This window comes from Numida meleagris, unplaced genomic scaffold (genome assembly GCF_002078875.1).
Source record: "Numida meleagris isolate 19003 breed g44 Domestic line unplaced genomic scaffold, NumMel1.0 unplaced_Scaffold193, whole genome shotgun sequence".
Lineage (NCBI taxonomy): Eukaryota > Metazoa > Chordata > Aves > Galliformes > Numididae > Numida > Numida meleagris.
In genome coordinates, this window is record NW_018363728.1 from 436384 (window position 1) to 453328 (window position 16945).

At 37.5% G+C, this 16945-nt stretch overlaps 1 protein-coding gene and 1 long non-coding RNA gene across 13 annotated transcripts in view; one reads left to right on the top strand and one right to left on the bottom strand.

Moving 5' to 3' along the window:
- Positions 1-16945, bottom strand: part of SYNE1 (spectrin repeat containing nuclear envelope protein 1) — a 286948-nt gene that overhangs the window by 135777 nt on the left and 134226 nt on the right. For 11 of the 12 annotated variants that reach the window (XR_002433840.1, XR_002433841.1, XM_021382266.1 and 8 more), the window contains 12 exons: positions 15624-15980; positions 11032-11168; positions 9988-10165; positions 7921-8103; positions 7071-7214; positions 6581-6736; positions 4805-4969; positions 4109-4281; positions 3135-3288; positions 2860-3003; positions 1769-1933; positions 180-497 (listed from right to left, as the gene is read on the bottom strand). Coding sequence is in view for 10 of the 12 variants with exons in the window: in XM_021382266.1 (XP_021237941.1) it covers positions 180-497; positions 1769-1933; positions 2860-3003; positions 3135-3288; positions 4109-4281; positions 4805-4969; positions 6581-6736; positions 7071-7214; positions 7921-8103; positions 9988-10165; positions 11032-11168; positions 15624-15980 (2274 nt within the window). In the remaining 2 variants the exon portion in view is untranslated. The remainder of the gene's footprint in view (positions 1-179; positions 498-1768; positions 1934-2859; positions 3004-3134; positions 3289-4108; positions 4282-4804; positions 4970-6580; positions 6737-7070; positions 7215-7920; positions 8104-9987; positions 10166-11031; positions 11169-15623; positions 15981-16945) is intronic. The other variant, XM_021382260.1, reaches the window with a different exon arrangement.
- The window catches only part of LOC110390770, a 40167-nt gene continuing 39214 nt past the window's right edge, over positions 15993-16945 (top strand). Inside the window, exon 1 of the long non-coding RNA XR_002433843.1 lies at positions 15993-16173. This is a non-coding gene — a long non-coding RNA (uncharacterized LOC110390770). The remainder of the gene's footprint in view (positions 16174-16945) is intronic.

Genomic DNA, 16945 nt, shown 5'->3' on the forward strand with positions numbered 1-16945 from the left:
ATATTAATTCCAGATGTCTTTATGAGATTTCAACATTGGTACAGCCATACTTTTATTAGTAGAATGGGGGAATGCACTCAGAATTTATTGCAATGTTTTCTGAAATTTTCACACTAAGTACTGATGTAGAAAACTCTCATGGTATCTTGTTTAAGGAATTCCTTAACTATATTCTTTACCTTCATTTGTTGAAGCTGTATCTCTTTTGTTGCTCTACCAGACTGCCTACCAGTCCTGACAGCAACTTTCTCCTCCAGTTCTGTTATCCAGTCATTAACCTTCTGAAATTTTTTCTCCATTAACCTCAGTCTGCTCACAGTAGCATTTAATTGGCTTCTCGCCTCAGAAAGATTGTGCTGATAAACTTGCCAGTCCTGCCGTATGGATTCCAAGGCTCTGTCTTCTATCTGTGGCATGCCCCAAGGAATCACCTCCTCTCTGGCATGGACAGCAGCATTCAGTAATGCTTGTCCCTCTGCACAGCGGATCTGCAGCTCCTGTGAAGGCAGAGTTATGGATACATACTTACATTAACAATTTTTATTACATGTTGCACATGAAGTCCTGGTTCTACTTCAGACAAAAACAGTTACCTCAAGTTAACAGTCTTTACTTTTAGGTCTCCACGGTTGAAGACACATTACACTAAGAACACTATGATGGCATGCTCACTTACAAAGCAAACCCAGTATTGTTATTAGTGATAAATGAATCGTAGAAAATTATTGACAGCTTATGCATTAAACTCCTTCCCCTCCTAACCTCTTTATGAGTTCTGAAACAGTAGCTGCCTGAGTTGTCACAACAGCCTGCAATCCAGCCATCATAAACTTAAATTCAAAACTTTCCAGTTGTCGTAAAGACACTGTAAGATTAACTCTGAAATTAAATATTTATAGAAGCAAGGAACAAGGTGAGGTTTCATTCTTTCAAAATTAGCATGCCTATTTATTTCTATGTGTGTTCAAGATACTAAGCTAAAGTGCAGACCTTTTCCTAATTCAGTAATTCTTCCTTTCTGCTCGTCTCTGCAGTGTGTGTGCCCCAGCTGTCTCACTTTCAGCATTAGAGTAAGGCCTCTGGTTTTTGGACACTCTCTCTCTCTCTCTCTCTCTCATTTTATTTATTAGCTTCAATTCCAATTATATTGTATTATATTGTGTCATCTTGCATTCCGATATCATATTTAGTAAATTAACCTTCCTCTTCAGATCGTTGTTGCTGTTCTGTTTTTAGGCCCATCTCCCTACCCTTTCCCCCTTTTTCCCCTTTCCTGGGGTGTGGATTCATGCCCCCCCCCACTCCATTAGTTACGGAACCAGGCCAAACCATCCTGTAAACCGCTGACACCATGTGAGGCAGTCTAGATGACTGGAACTGCCTGGAGTAGGCAAGTAAGTATTGCTTATAACATTGGACGATAAACAACAAAAGATGAAAACTCAATGAAAAGAATACTTTTGATACACTATGAAACAGAGGGAAAAGAAAAGGTAGTATCCTCAGTGCAGATGAACATCTAAAATAAATTCAGTACTTGCAAAAAAGCATTAACATGACTGAAGAATTCATTCAAAGCCTGATACTTTCTGGAAATGAGCCTCACTGCTTGCACTGACTTTACTGGATCCACTTCTAAGCAAAAAACTGCTTAGATGTAATGTGTTCTCAAGCTGCTCTCAAGTAAAGAAAAAAAAAGATAAGCAATTTTTGTTCAGGTTAATATTATTCTGTTATTTTTTTAGTTACAGTGTTACACGCACTGTACCTGTAGGTCTCGGAGCGTTGCCTCCTGTTTCTGGGCATCACCTTCAAGATGTGATAAGGAGCTAAGTTTTTCCTGTTCCTTCTCCAGCCATGTTTCAAATGCCTTCAGATTTCTTTGATACACCTGATGTAAGTTAAGCAGTTCTTCGGCTTTTTTTACTGCCTCCTGTTTGTAAAAAACATTTACAGATATATATCTTAGTGTATCATCAAACCAAGAAAACGTAAATCCAATAATGACATCAAGGTGAATAGTTTGTATCTGATGCTGAGTTTTCCTAAAATTCAAGTGTGTCTGGATTCTGAGGAGGTTTGATCAATTACAAGGAAAAAGAGCTCAAATGTGAGGATGTACATACTTATTTTTAAAGATTCTTTATCTAAGCTTGTGACTTCTGAGGTGCAATATGTGATCACTATTAAATAATGCCTCAGTGAATAAAAATAAAATGGCTGCTTAATTTTTATGCTAATTGCCAACAAGAGCTTAGAATTCTTTTCTGATATCTTAAATAAATAAACAGATAAATCTCTGTTTTTGTCTGCCTGTTCTCTAGTCTTTTCCAGGTTGGAAAAGACCCACAAGGATCAAGTCCAACTCCTGTTGAGTCCTTTGACATTACAGTCAGTTTACTTGGTAATAATGTTTGTGTTCAGCAGTAAGATTCTTGAATCATCAAAAATTTTTGTTTACTTGATTGTCTAGCAACATTTATTGCAAAACTTACATTTACACAAACCACAGGTGTTCAGATATGCTTCCAACTTTTCAGTCACAATGAGTAAAATCATATTGAAATTAAGTCAATTAGACTTTTGACAGAGAATTCCTCAAACTATTCACTTAAATTTTTGAGATTCAGATCTTCAGAATCTTTCTGGAAAGATCCAAAGCTCAGTGGTACAAACACTAAGGGGTCACATACATTAAGTTACAGCTTCCTCCAAGCTCTTACTCTTAATTTAACTGTAAAAAAAAAAGTGATCAATTAAAAAACTCTCTCTGCTTCCTAGTTGACAAGAAAAAAAACACAAAAGAAAATGTAAAAAAAAAAAAGAAGTGATATAAAGAAAAAACTGGAAAAACTGTACCCTTGTTCTGTCTTTGAGCAACTTATACCGCTCCTGAAGCTCCTGGAGTTCAAGCTGAGTGACATAATGCTCAGCCATTCCACTGCCTTTTTCTTCAATTGTCTCCAACAGACTGCTGTGACTCAACACTTCTTCACCGAGTAGCTGCAAAATCAAAAGAGAACGATGCATTTATGAATGAGCAGCATTAAAATGAACTACAGATTAATCTTGCAGTTAGTCTTTTTTTGTTGCTGGCATGTGTTTGTTGCTGGTTTATTGTAAAGCAAACACACCTTTGCTTTGCTGAGGGCAGCTGTTTTTTCCCTCAGTTCAGCACATTGCCTTTCAGAAGAATTCATGCTTGCTTCTACTTTATCCATCCAGCTGGCAAATTGGCGAACATCATCCTGGTAACTTGTCCATTTGGAGAGAGCTCCTTCCAGTTGACTGTAATTTAAAAATACACATTTTTTGTGACAGTGAATGTTCTCATGCTAGTTAAGGAGTGAGGTATTGTTATATGTAGTTATTCTAGACCATTAGACATGTATCACAAGCTAAACAGAGACACAAACATTAAAATCCTACAGGATTTAACTAGGAGCACTGATTGGATATTAAACAGAACTGAAATTTTCAAATATGGAATATTAAGAAGATCCATTAAGTGATGTAGCTAGCTGATAATACGATACGTTTAGTAAATAAAATGGAATAGGAAGCATAAAACCTAAAATCAGAAATCTGCTGCTGCTGTTTAAATCTAATGTTTAATTAGTTAGATTGCTTTAAATTGAAATATTTCCAACTAGTCATGCTCCACCATAGAAGTCTGCATTAATTTTTCTGAATTTCGTTATCACTTTAAGCATTACTGCTTTAAGCATTGTTATTGGACATTGTAATTAAAGTATCTCCTATGAAATTTAACAAGTGGGAAACCAGATGGTATGTTGACAGAACAACCATTATTGTTAATATTAAGAAGAATTTAATGCAATTTGTGCAACTCAAAATAAAATTTACAGACTGTTTATGAACACAGAATCCACTTTTAAAAGAATACTGCCAGTGTTAATGAAGATTAGCTCCACACTTGTCTCTCATTTTTCTATTTAATTGTAATAGGTCATTTAATGCTTCCAGACTTGCAATGTTAGGCACATGCAGTCATTTTCATTAATTTCACTCCTGAAATAATAAAACTGTGTATGAACTTTTAAAAACATTTGACAGCGCATCACTATGCACCTCACACCCTTTTTACCTCTTGCACCGGATACACGCAGACAGAAGAGATGCCCAGTTGTCCTTCAGGGTATGTAACTGCTGTTCAATCACTGGTACTCCCTCCAGAGAAGTATTTTGCAGAACAGATTCTCCTCTTGTCAGAATTATTTTCATTTGGATTTCCTTTTCTTGTTTCACTGTTAGCAGTCCCTAAAAAGTGAGTAGATTTTGTTCTATTTTTTATTCATTAAGTGGTCATGAATATGTTAACTAAATATGAAATCCATACAGGTCCTTCCAGTGTATCAGACAAAGTATAGTAGAGACATTCTGAAAAGAATGTCATTTAGATTGGAAAATGCAGTATTTTCTCAGGAAGAAAAAAAAAAAGAAGGATGTGATGAAAAAACTCTTCAATGGAACCAAAGTATTGTTCTACAATACTGGGATCTGCCCACAGAACAAATGTTATAACAACATAGAAGCTCAGCAATATCAGCTGTGCAGTTGCAAACTAAGAGCTTCTAACACTATGTAAAATCATGAAAAGTCTGAAAGCATGAACCCAAAACAATGAACAACCACCTTTTTGTGACATACCTACACTTTGGAGGGCTTGTCTCAAATTTAGAGCCATGGTCGAAATATGGACATCAAAGCATTGTTTTCTGAGCACTGACCTATATTATCTTCTGAACAGTGATATCAACAGATGCTACATCTGTTTACATACCTCCAGTTTTAACATCCGACTGTCCAAAACATTTTTGTCAGCGGTAGGATGACAGTAGGACTCCAGCATGTGAACTGCATCAGCCACCCAGTCTTGGAGGTCCTTAAAACCGTGAGAGAACTGCTGGTGCTCAGCTACGACCCTATCCATTTTGGAAACCTTCTCCTACAATTCATACAGCAATTAGAATCAGTAGGTGCTCAAAGGAATTTTTATTTCCCCATACCTATTTAAAAGCTTTAGAACTAGTTTCGTAAACTGTACACAGCACTTGTTTGTACACCGATAATTACAAGGACACTCATTTGAGCATTGCATTAATTCTGCACACATACAGATGTTGTCCAATCATAACAGTGAAATGAAAACTTAAGAAGTATCCTCTTTTGTTTTCTAAATATGAAGTTTTATTTCTTCGTCTCCTCTCATCCAACCTAGATGAGAGTTTTTTGTTTTCCCTCTTTAACACCTGTTATATCACATCTAACTAATAATGCTTCAGTATTTTATCTGAAGATAATTTGTGAAATCTTTCCATGCACAAGACAGATTTAAGCATGTGAACCTACACCACTGCAGCAATATTACGTTATTGATATTGGAATAACAAGACTTTTTTTTTCTCAGTAACTCCTACTGGTTCCCAAAACCAGAAGAATAGGTCCAACCTATTGATGTTATTGAAACAGGCTAAGAAAGTTACAGAGAGGGATTTGTCTCAAACATCCATGGCTATCTAAGGAACTCTGGGGTTTCCCTCACTGATTGGACCACAGGTATCTTCTGCCTCAGACTACATCTTCACATTTCCTACAAGTTCTATCCACATTAACCAATGTCAGCAACACATGCATCTTTCCCTTTCACACTTTCAGTAAGTCACACAGCTCTAGGGATGCTTTATAATTTTAGTTCCAGTGAAAAGACAAATTTAAAAACAACAAGAATTCTGCAATTACTCAAACAAATACTTTGTTAATTGAATTGTTATCCCATAGCGCTTATTACTGTAGTAACAACAAGCCTAATTCAGTGTCTTCTTCATGACTGGCACTATATGAAAAATGACAGTTCTTATACGAAGTCCTTCTAACCTGATAAAATAATAGAGATAGTAAGAATATTTAATGCTGAAGTGTCTTGCTGAGTACAACTCAGCAAAACAGTTAGGTTAAACTAACAGTTCCTAGCCTTACGCTTTAGAGTATGACCCGTGTTTCTTACCGAACCTTCAAAAGCAGTCTCATGGGTAATAATTTTAAAATAATGTTGAAGGCCAAACTCTAAGTTTTAAAGAAAAATACAATGCAAACAGTTAGTCATCTTTAAAGGATGTCATTTAGTAACACTTCCATATTCTGTATTTCCTATTAAAAAAAAAACAAACGAAAAAACGAACAAACCTACAACTCCTCTGAAGTATAAGAAACACTTTTCCAAGTGCCCCTTACTGCAAGACTAAAATGGCTTTAGTTATTGAAAAAAATGAAAATCATCATCACCACATTGCTTTGAACTAGGAGAAAACTGTTGACAACCAGGATGGTGTTTTTTAATTACATTTTTTGAAAAAAAAAAATCACAATTCCATTTTATTGACAGCCCACGGAAATATATATAGGCCTTTATTTCTCACTCTTTAAAGCCAGCACAAAAGATCATAGCTCAGACGTACCACAGAGCAGAGAAGCAAGACAACTTTAGCGTTTCACATTTCAATCTTTCCCCACACACATTAAAGGAACAGCTTAAAAGCACATACACTGAATGCTTTACCTTTGTCAGATTGCTTAGAGTAAGGTACTGTGAAGACAATTGAGACACTCTGCGCATAAAGCTTTTGCTGACAGCTTGCTCTTCCAACAGCTGCTGAGCTTTCTCTTTTAGCCTGTTGAGCTGATGCTCGTGGCAGCTTATTTCCTCAAGGACAGACTGTAAAGCATAGGCACGTTAATATTACGAGTGAGTGCAAGAAAGCAGACAAAAGAGAAGTTTGGATTGCACATGAAAAATAGAAAAATAGAAATGACAAACAGCAAGTGTACTGAGAAAAGCACACCACACATTCATAGCAATAAAGCAGTGTGTCCTAAGAAATTTGAAGATGCAAACACTGTTGGAACAGGCCCATCAAAAGCAGTTCTTGAAAACAGTTCTTATCATATTTAGAGGGAGGGATGACAGAATGATCAAGCTGTTGTGAACTGTCAATGATGCCAGCAGAATGGGAGATGAAAGGCTGGCTCTGTTTGAAAAGTTAAATCACCTGCAACTTTTGCTGTTCTCTCCTCTTGGAAGGAAGGTCATGGAGGCGACTGCTACTCCCTTGTACCATCTTTTCTGTTGTGCTCAGCCATTCCGTCAGAGGCTCAGCAGTTGCTTCAAAGTCCTTCATCTGGATCTTTAAGTTCTGAGAACGCATGTAATGCATGCACAAATTTATGAACAATTCCACTACACTGAATATAATTGTAATGCACAACCCACAGATCAAGTACACATAATAAATACACTATTGCAGCCAAATACTACCACAAATACTACCACTAGCTGTCCAAAATAAAATGATGCTGGCTCTGTTCCTCATATCAAATGAATATGTGCTGGCCGAATTGTGAATTCTGAACAGAGAAGGGCACTGGGGTTTCTTTCTGCTCAAATCATTTACATTTCATCAGTCTGCAGTAAAAGTGACAATGTTTACTCACTGTACTGGAGCTTCAGTCAGCATTGGTGTCAGAACTCAGGGTTATAACAGTTTTTTAAAAGAAAATGTATTTTATTTTATTCTAGTAATCCAGTATTTTTCTAAGGTTTACAGTAATTTCAGCCACTGCTGTCTTTGCTGCTTTAAGTTACTCTGAATAACACCCTTCCACATGAAACACCCCACTTAAAGTAGGTTCATGTGAGAAGGTTATAAGTAAACATGAGTAAAATGCAAAATGGAAAAATGGGACTTCTTGAAAGTAACTACTTATTAATTGTGTCGCGTCATAAACACCTACTGCTAATGTGAGAAATCTGTAAGGATATCTGTTAAGTATGTGTGGTTTGAAACAAAAAGCAAAGAGGAAATTTAGATTCTATATTTCCTCACTATGACTGTTCAATACCTCCAATGCAGATTCCTTCTGATGGAGCATGCTGATAAAATTTCTCCAGTCTTCCTTAGCCACAGCGCATTTGTCTGAGATAACTTTAGCCTTCTCCTTTGGCAAAATAGAGCACAGCAGTTCTCCTTTGGATGCTACCAAGTTTAATTTATGTTGTCCATTCTCGCTTTCTGATAAGAATTCCTAAAAACAATAAAAAAAAATTCTGTTTGCATTCTGTAAATGTTCTTTTCATTAGCTTTGGGTCCCAGTAAATGTCAATGGCAAGCTTCCAGAAAGTTTAACAGAAATGAGAATTTACTGTTTTTACGCATTAACTTATTAATTCATATTTCAGTATATTATATTTCAATATTATTCACATTTATGAGAGACATTCATATTTATGAGGGACAATCATGCATATTATAGGGATAGTAGCTACTTAATCCAGAAATGCCACACATCTAAATAAAGTATATACTGATTCTAGGATTATCTGTATCATCTGCACTTTATGAGACATTACTGGTCTCTCAGTTGGGCATTATACTTCTCTTCAAGCATTCATAGTACAGAAAGTAGAAAGGCTTTTATTTCAGGAAAGCAGGGGAACACACTGCCTTGCACACTGAAGACAGCCACACTGGCCACCCAATCGATGTGTAGGGATGTGTTAAGGCTTAGAACCTTAGTAACACCTAAGCTGTGTGATTTATCTTCCACATCCTTATTTTACTTTGCCTGGCTCAAAGATTTTTCTTCACAGAATTCTTGCACAATGTTGGTGTGCAAGAACTATTTGAAAACCTGCGTTCAAGAATGAGGTAATGCAAGGAAATAATGAGATTTTAAAATTCCAGTGCGCTGAAATAATTCTTATAACTTGTAGTTTTTTTTTTTTTTTTTAAGATTTTTTGAGCATTTAGGATTCAAATGAATTTAGCAGTCTCAAACATGAAGTTACTTTAAATTGTTATCATGATTACATGATAGAAAAATAGTTTAATGATCATAATCATCAGGCTACCTTCATGTTGTAAGTAAAGGGCTTGATAAAAAAAAATATAAAAATACTAAGTTTCTGATTGTGTGCTCCTCTGGAGGTCCAAGTAGAGAATGCAAAGAGTCTGTTAGCTTTGAAATACTTTGCTCAAGTTCTTTATTAAAATTAAAGGTGTGATTGCCTTGTTAGTGATGTCAACTGTGCTAACAGACAAAATATTAACTTTTAACAAAAATAAAATTGAAGCTTATATAGGCTCCTATAACACTCCTGGAAATCTTAACGCAGTTAATGCATGTTAAAAAAGTCCATGTCCAGCTAAAGTAGCATTCACGAATAAGGAGGACAATCTAAGTCCTTGTGCAGTTAAGAAGCTGCAGTAATAATAATAAAAAAATCTGACCACTGTTGGAAACTGTTTTTGCTAAGAACTCTTTTATTAATTGTCAAAATCTGCTGGCTTTTTTAACCCTTTATATTTACCCTGAAAAAAAAGTCTCAATTTGAAGTAGCAAAAAAATTGCTACTTTAATATGGTATTGTTGACTCTTTTAAACAAAACTTTTAAGCAAAGGAAGTAAATTTACCAGGAACAGGAGGAAGTGATTTGGGTCTTGGTATCGTCTGTGAAGCTGACATGAATTTATCCTGTTGTATTGTCTATCTGAAAGTTTTATATTCTCATTATGTATTTCTCATTTTGTTATTTTTACTTAAAATTATGGTTATATTTTCCTCATAATTTGTTTTACTTGCTTTAATAAAATAAAATTTTTATTGGCATTCATTTCCATATATTAGCTTGTTTTACCTTTCTGTGAAAAAAATAGACTTTTTAAATATGTGTTTCCACTTTATACATTTTTACCTTGTTCTTACTTTATATGGGCTCTATTCTCACATTTGAGGAAAAATAGTTATGTAGCTTTAAAATAATTTCAGGTACTAAGTCCCTGCACTGATGCCCTTTTAATTACATATTACTCTCCTATCTTCAAAACATACTTTTTTTCCCCACATTGTAACATACGTGAAATAGACTGTATCTCCCTTAAATGAATGACTTATTGCTATAAAGTTACCTGTATTTTCAGTAGACTCCCTGAAGCTTCACTGATATCTTGAGGTACATCGAAGCATTTGGCTGTGGTGACTTTTGCATTGACCAGCCACTGCTGGAAGTCCCTGAAACTTGTCCGAAATCTTTGCTGCAAGATCTGCTCTTTACTCTGACATCCCTTTGAAGCTTGCAGGCAGAGGCTGGATTTATCACATCAGGGAAGCAGAACAGAGCGAGGGAAGGAGGAAAGGGAGGACTCTGTTAGGTGACAACGCTATTGCTTAGTTCTCTGAAGTGAGGTTAGGTTAACTTGGACTCCTCCCACCAACTCTAAGCACTTAACTGAGACACCAGGAAATCCACTATAAATTTCCTTAAAAGTGAAGCATGTAAACTGGGTTTCACAGATATGACAGATAAGCATTTCTAGAGCGTGATTTAGTACTCCTAAGTACGAACAGTTTCTGCAAGCCTTTTCCTATCTAGGCACAGGACATGGAAATACAGCAACTACAATTTGACCTTCAGTGACATAGTTAAATTTGTAACATTAGAAGGGATCAGCTTGGGTCATCATACCCTTCTTCTGCAGTTACAAAAGATAAAAACTACAACCCCTGCAAGAGACAGCAGAATCTTGTGTCTGAAATGCGGATGTCAATAGCCACAGAGACCAGAGAGAAAGTAAGAAAACAGACAAACGTCAGCTCCCCTCTTTCAGGTAAAACAGTAGTAAAATGAAGCACAAAATTAAAAAATTTAAATAGTTGTTACAGCTGGCTCCTTTTTTCTGGCAAATGAACTATAGCTGTACCTCAGCTTCTTATAAGGATTCCTCCTATATCAGGTCAGGTGTTGGCTTAAGCTCAGTTTAGTAGCATAGCCTGAATCTTACAAAAAAAGACAAAGTGCTACTTTTTACAATCACTACGGACACCACTATAAAAAAGTTTCTAATCATTGTCTACTTCTGTTTCAAATTCTAAGATTCCAATCAATGATTCCCTAAAACGAAGCTTGTACGCATACACATTAAGGACTGATTATAAACAAGATGAAAGTATACCTGTTATACTCCTTAATCAACCCTGAAACTTTTGAAGAATGGGTACTCAAATCTCTAGAGAATCTACAAAGATCATTTAACTGAGTCTTGATCTCATCTATCACATGTTCAGACTGTATCAGAGCATCCGATGTTTCCTGTTAAAACAAAAGAAGTGAATGATATTCGCAAATAAATTACAAAAATCAATCAAAGTTCTTATTCAATTTCATTTACAATCCATGTAAATCCACTTTTGAGAGTATTTTAGCAATCAAACACACAGGAGCTCAGAGACTTATTTGAAATTATGTGATACATAGGCTAAATTTCTGAACGCTTCAACTTTATTAGCTCAGAAAGTTTTCATTGAAAAGTTTAAGACATGCATTTCATTTTAATATATGAGACATGGTATTGTCAATTAGCTGCATATACATGAAATTATACACAACTAAGGAACAGCAAATCATATCATAGAATCATAGAATGGCTTGGGGTGGAAGGAATCTCAAGGATCATCAAGTTCCAACTCCCCTGCCACAGGCAGGTTTGCCAGCTGTTAGATCAAGTACTAGACGAGATTGCCCAGGGCCCCATCCAACCTGGCCTTAAACACCTCTGGAGATGGGGTATCCACAACCTCTCTGGGCAACCTGTTCCAGCACCACTCTCTCAGAAAAAACTTTCCCTGACATCTAATCTAAATCTCCCCTCCTTCAGTTTAAAACCATTCCCCCTTGTCCTATTACTATCTACCCATGTAAAAAGCTTATTTCCCTCACATTTATAAACTCCCTTTAAATACTGGAAGGCTGCAATGAGGTCTCCTCACAGCCTTCTCTTTTCCAGGCTGAACAAGTCCAGTTCCTTCAGCCTATCTTCACAGGAGAGGTGCTCCAGTCCTTGGATCATGTTTGTGGCCCTCCTCCAGACTCTCTCCAACAGCTCCACATCTTTCCTTTGTTGGGGGCCCCAGACCTGGACACAGTACTCCAGATGGGGCCCCACAAGGGCAGAATAGAGGGGGACAAGCACCTCTCTTGCCCTTCAGGCCACCCTTCTTCTGATGGAGCCCATGATATCACTGGCCTTCCAGGCTGCAAGCCTAGCCTGAGTTTACTATATTCAATAAAAACTATTTTGAGCTGTGTCCAAAAAAAACGAATTTACACACACAGTTTCACAAAGTTTCTAAACCTTTGATATTTTTTACAGACAGTTTCACAATGTAAACGTACAACGAGTTAAAACCCTGTGAGGGTTACTGGCTGTCACCGCTGCACTGGAAGACTTGTTTTGTGGAGAGCTAGGTCAAAAAGAAAAAAAAAAAGTACTTTTGTTGACTTAGCTAAGGTCACTGGGAAAAGTGTGATAACTACTCCAATGGAAACAGTCCTCATGTTGATGTCAATAGCATCTCCACTGTGGAACCCTGCCAGCTACTCCAGCATAACTAGCAGCATAGACTTGGCTCCTTGTCTCATTGCAAATGAGATCTTTTTGGGATTACTTCTTAAAATAACAAGGAGAAAAGACAATCTTCTAGCTAGTTACATTCACTGCAGCAAAAGTTCTGCAGTGCAGGCAAGCCAGAGCATTTGGCATGCATAGATCATTTTGACTAAATCTAAGTTCCAATTTTGAAGAAACGGATGTAGAGTTGTAAGAAACTGATCACATGAAAGTGAAGACGGATTAGGAAGGAGACAAGGGAAGTGGGACAAGGAAGTCTCTCAGTCATGTTTCTGAATCTGTACAAAAGGATTGAAAATATGCATAGAAAATGGTTTATAATTGTCTATAAGCACAAAATTGAATGCTTAGGAAAGATACAAATTAAATACATAAAAATATAGCAAAGGTTCTGAAAATACTTTTTATCTCTGATATTTGTAATATAAGTTCCAACAAAGAGTATTTCTCACTGTAAAGTATTAAATAACTCTGCAATAAACAGGTATCCACTTATATAAATCAAAAGTAAAAACACATTAGGAACAGCAGGATGAAAAACAAATGTAAATAATCCAAGGATTCAGCTGATGTGTTTGCTGCCCACTAGACATCTTATGCTTGTTTTTTTAATTCTGTTAGTGAGAAAGTCTGCTGAATTGTGAAATGATGTTTTTCAGATCTATAGTGTGCATTTCTGAGCAAGTTAAATATGAGATTTCATCTTCATGGTACCTGAACTGCCAGGAAAAAAAACTAAAAACAATCAATTTTGAGAAAAATAAAGTTATGAGTATGTACTGCCTCTGTACAATAGTGGTTTAAACCACAGTCAGAGCTTCAATGCATTAACGTTACTGAAATTTGTTTACATTTTTAGGTTATGGAAGCCCTGCAAAGCTAACTCTAGAGACATATAAGGTGTATTACACATACAAACTTTTGTGTTTTCTTGCAGGTGCAAAAAACTATTTTGCTACAACAAATTATGAGGACTCCTTTAAGTTACATATTATTGTCAGTGTTATGAACTTTATCTGCTCTGAGCCACTCATATGTAAGCATATCTGTTCAACCACAATTAAAAGACACTTGAAATAGTCATGCTGCCAGTTTATTTAAAGCTATACAAAATGATGTTTAAGGGAAAAAAACAGTAAACTATGAGTTTTTATTTTATCTTACTATTGTAGACTACACACAGGACTTTGGAAGGATTAGTAATGACAACACAGTGGCTGTGACTTAAGCACAGGATGTCAGGGAGTGTGTAGTGCAGGAATCACCATACCAAGATCCTACTAGTGTTGGTGGTTTTTTATGTTTTGTTTTGATAAAGGAATGTCCTAAGAGCATCACAGATGTGAGAATCGTTTGTTTTCATGTTTTGTTTTGTTGAAATATTTTAGTTTCAAATAACACACCACAATTACTTTTAAAAGATTATTTTGATGACATATAACCTTAGGTATAATCTATTAATAAATAGGAAGATTTACATGAAAAATAGTTGGCCTAATTCTATACAGAGACACTGAATCACTGATAGTGCTGTTCCAGTGACTTGGATTTAACTTCAAATTTGACAATTATCAAAATAATCTGCTGAATTTTGGAATCAAGACCTGTTGCTGTTATGTTGCACGTATCTAAAAGGATCAGAGCTTGAGTACAGGCTAACAGAGTGAGCCAGCTAATTCTGAGAATTAGGAAATGCATTTTTAACTTGAGGGCTTGGTTTACATGACAACAGAATTGCTGTGAAACAATGGAAAAAGAATGCTGCAATGGCATTTTACATTCACAACAGGACCCATCTGTTGAGTTCAAAAATTGAACAACTACTGTCCTGACTACATTTCCTCAAACTATATAATTTTATATAGTAGGGCTGCACATAGCACATCTGGTATTTCCTCTGCATTTTCCTCTTTACCCTAAGTTTATCACTTTAGAATCTAAATAAAGAGATTTACATTGGGTAACAGTACATACATAGTATGTACAGTACTAGTAAAATAATGTCTTATGAATGTAGTTACTCCACTTATTTAAAACAAAAAAAGGCCTAATAATTACAGCTGTTTCTTGCTGATAATTTCATGTCCTATTTTCCTTTTTAAAATCATAACCATTTGCATATTTCTACCATTATTTACTCCAGTGTAACTTCAACTCTGTTACTCCTACAGTTATGTACTGGCACGAAGGCACAAATCCTTGAATTCTGTTAAAGAGGAAGCCACAGAAATAACTTGGCACAGACTCTAGAGGAGAAGATTTATAATCTCAGTTTAAAGAGAAGCTGTTCTGAGACTCTGTTTGTTTCTTCAGTGAAGGGGGCAGAAAGCAAGCTTTGCATAACTTTTACTGAAGGTATTTTACTGAAGGTATTTTGTTGTAACATAGGAAGGGAAAGGGAAGGTACTCTGTATCTTTGTATCTGTGATTCATATGAACCTAGATACATACAAGCTTTTATGTAAGTACCTTGATTGTTGTGAATATACATTTGTGCAAGTGCATGTGATACATATACATGTGGAATATTTGCTAGAAGGCAGTCAGAAAGAGGAACTGCCTCTATCTTTCTCTGAATTCCACTACATTCCACAGCAAAGCAGTCAGAAAGTATACCAGCTTCCAATATAATTTCATATACAGGACAAGACCTTAACACACATAACATGAAGGATATTGCAAGAAACAGAATGTATAAACTCAACATACGCACAACAAATTGTAAGTCAGTAAGAAATCACTCCAGCCGCTGCTCAGCATTTAGGAAATGCTTCACATTTCCCCAGTCAAAAACTACTCTGGCTTGCAATGCTGAGCAGCCTGAGGAGAAGTTCAGAGGCTGGATCCCTCATTTTCTTACAGCCAAGCCCAGTTGTAAATGTCTGAGCTCTGGGCAGCACTTGCTAAGCCTTGTACAGCAGAGACCAAATAAACATCTTCCCTCAACACTGCTTGCTTTGAATACAGTTACAGAAAAGCTTGGAAAGCTGGAATTTTTTAGAGAGGTTTTCACAAATGCATTGTATTATTCTCTACTTCTCCCATTCTTTGACAGTGCCACCGGGCAGAAGTTTTCTGCCCTCGGTCACTGTATGTTTACGACCGAAAAACCGCTTGGAAAAGAGAAGTGAGCTTACTTTCTCCTTGCGCCAGCTCTCCGCGATCTCGGTGTCGGTGTGACGGCTGTCGAGGGGTTCCAGGCTCTGCGACCAGGCAGCCAGCAGCCCGCCGAACCGCTGCACGGCCTCCTCCAGCCGCGCAACTTGCGCGGCGAACTCCTGCTCCGACACGGCCATCTGGCTCAGCACGTCCCGCAGGCTGCGCTGGCTCTGGAAAGCGCTCTCTTCCCACTGCTTCCAGTCCGACTGCAGGGCCTGCATCTCGGCGGCGAGGAGCTGGCACCCGCCGGCACTCGTGCTGCGCTTAGCTGCGGGAGCTAGCGTCTCCACTCGGCCGAGACGGCCCGCGCCGATCTGGCGAGAGTCTACCAGCTCCTGCAAGGCAACATCGCCATGGTAACTGGCCACAGCTGGGAAGGGGGCCCGCCACGCGTGGGGCAGCCGCAGTGCAGGCCGCGCGCTGCTCCGAGCTGCGGTTCCAGCGGCACCGCTTCGAGAACAGCCATGCTGCGTGCGGAGCGGCGGCGTGCGGCCGGGGGGCAGGGGACCGAAGCGCCGTCAGGAGCGGGTACGTGCTGTATGCTGATCGCAAAGCAGATCTGAAACCTCCATAAACTTAGGGGAGGAATACCTGTGGTTTAGCTAACCTAAACAATATATATTTTTTCCTGTAAGATACAGAAAATAACTGTTTTGTGATGTTTTACGTAAGAAACACTGGTACAGAGCTGTTCATGCCAGTTTTAAGAACAAAGCTGTGCTGCTCAGAAAAAGCATGCAGCAGCCTACTCATGATCTGTGATGTGCCATAATTGGTTGCACATGTGGCTCTGTGTTTTTAGTTGTTTTTGTGTTTTTTTTCCTGAATTCATTCTTCTGCATCCTGTTTCATCCTTACACAAGCTACAGGAAAATTTGGTAGTTCTCAGCTTTAAAAGCTGGAAAAGATAAGTATTATCCCAGCCACTACATGCTAAAGTAATGTTATTTATTCTCTTGTTAGCGTTATGAACTAGAAACTACCATCTCCTCCCTTTCTCATATTATACACGGGGAGTTTGAACGCAAAAGAGGCTAGAAACTATCCAAGAGTAAGCAACAGGTCTTTAAGTTGATCTGGCTGTCTTGAAGCCTCCTCTAGTTTGTGCGCTGGCCCTCTCATGTTTACGAGCAGGCTAAAACACTGCTAGCGTAAGTATTTGAATGTAAACATCAGGAATGAACAAAACACAAATCCTGCTTTAACGCTGCATTCAGAAATACTTAATTTGCTCTATCAAATGCCTAGGAATGGATGGACACATTGAGATGCCAGAGTAAGGAGCATATATATAGCAACC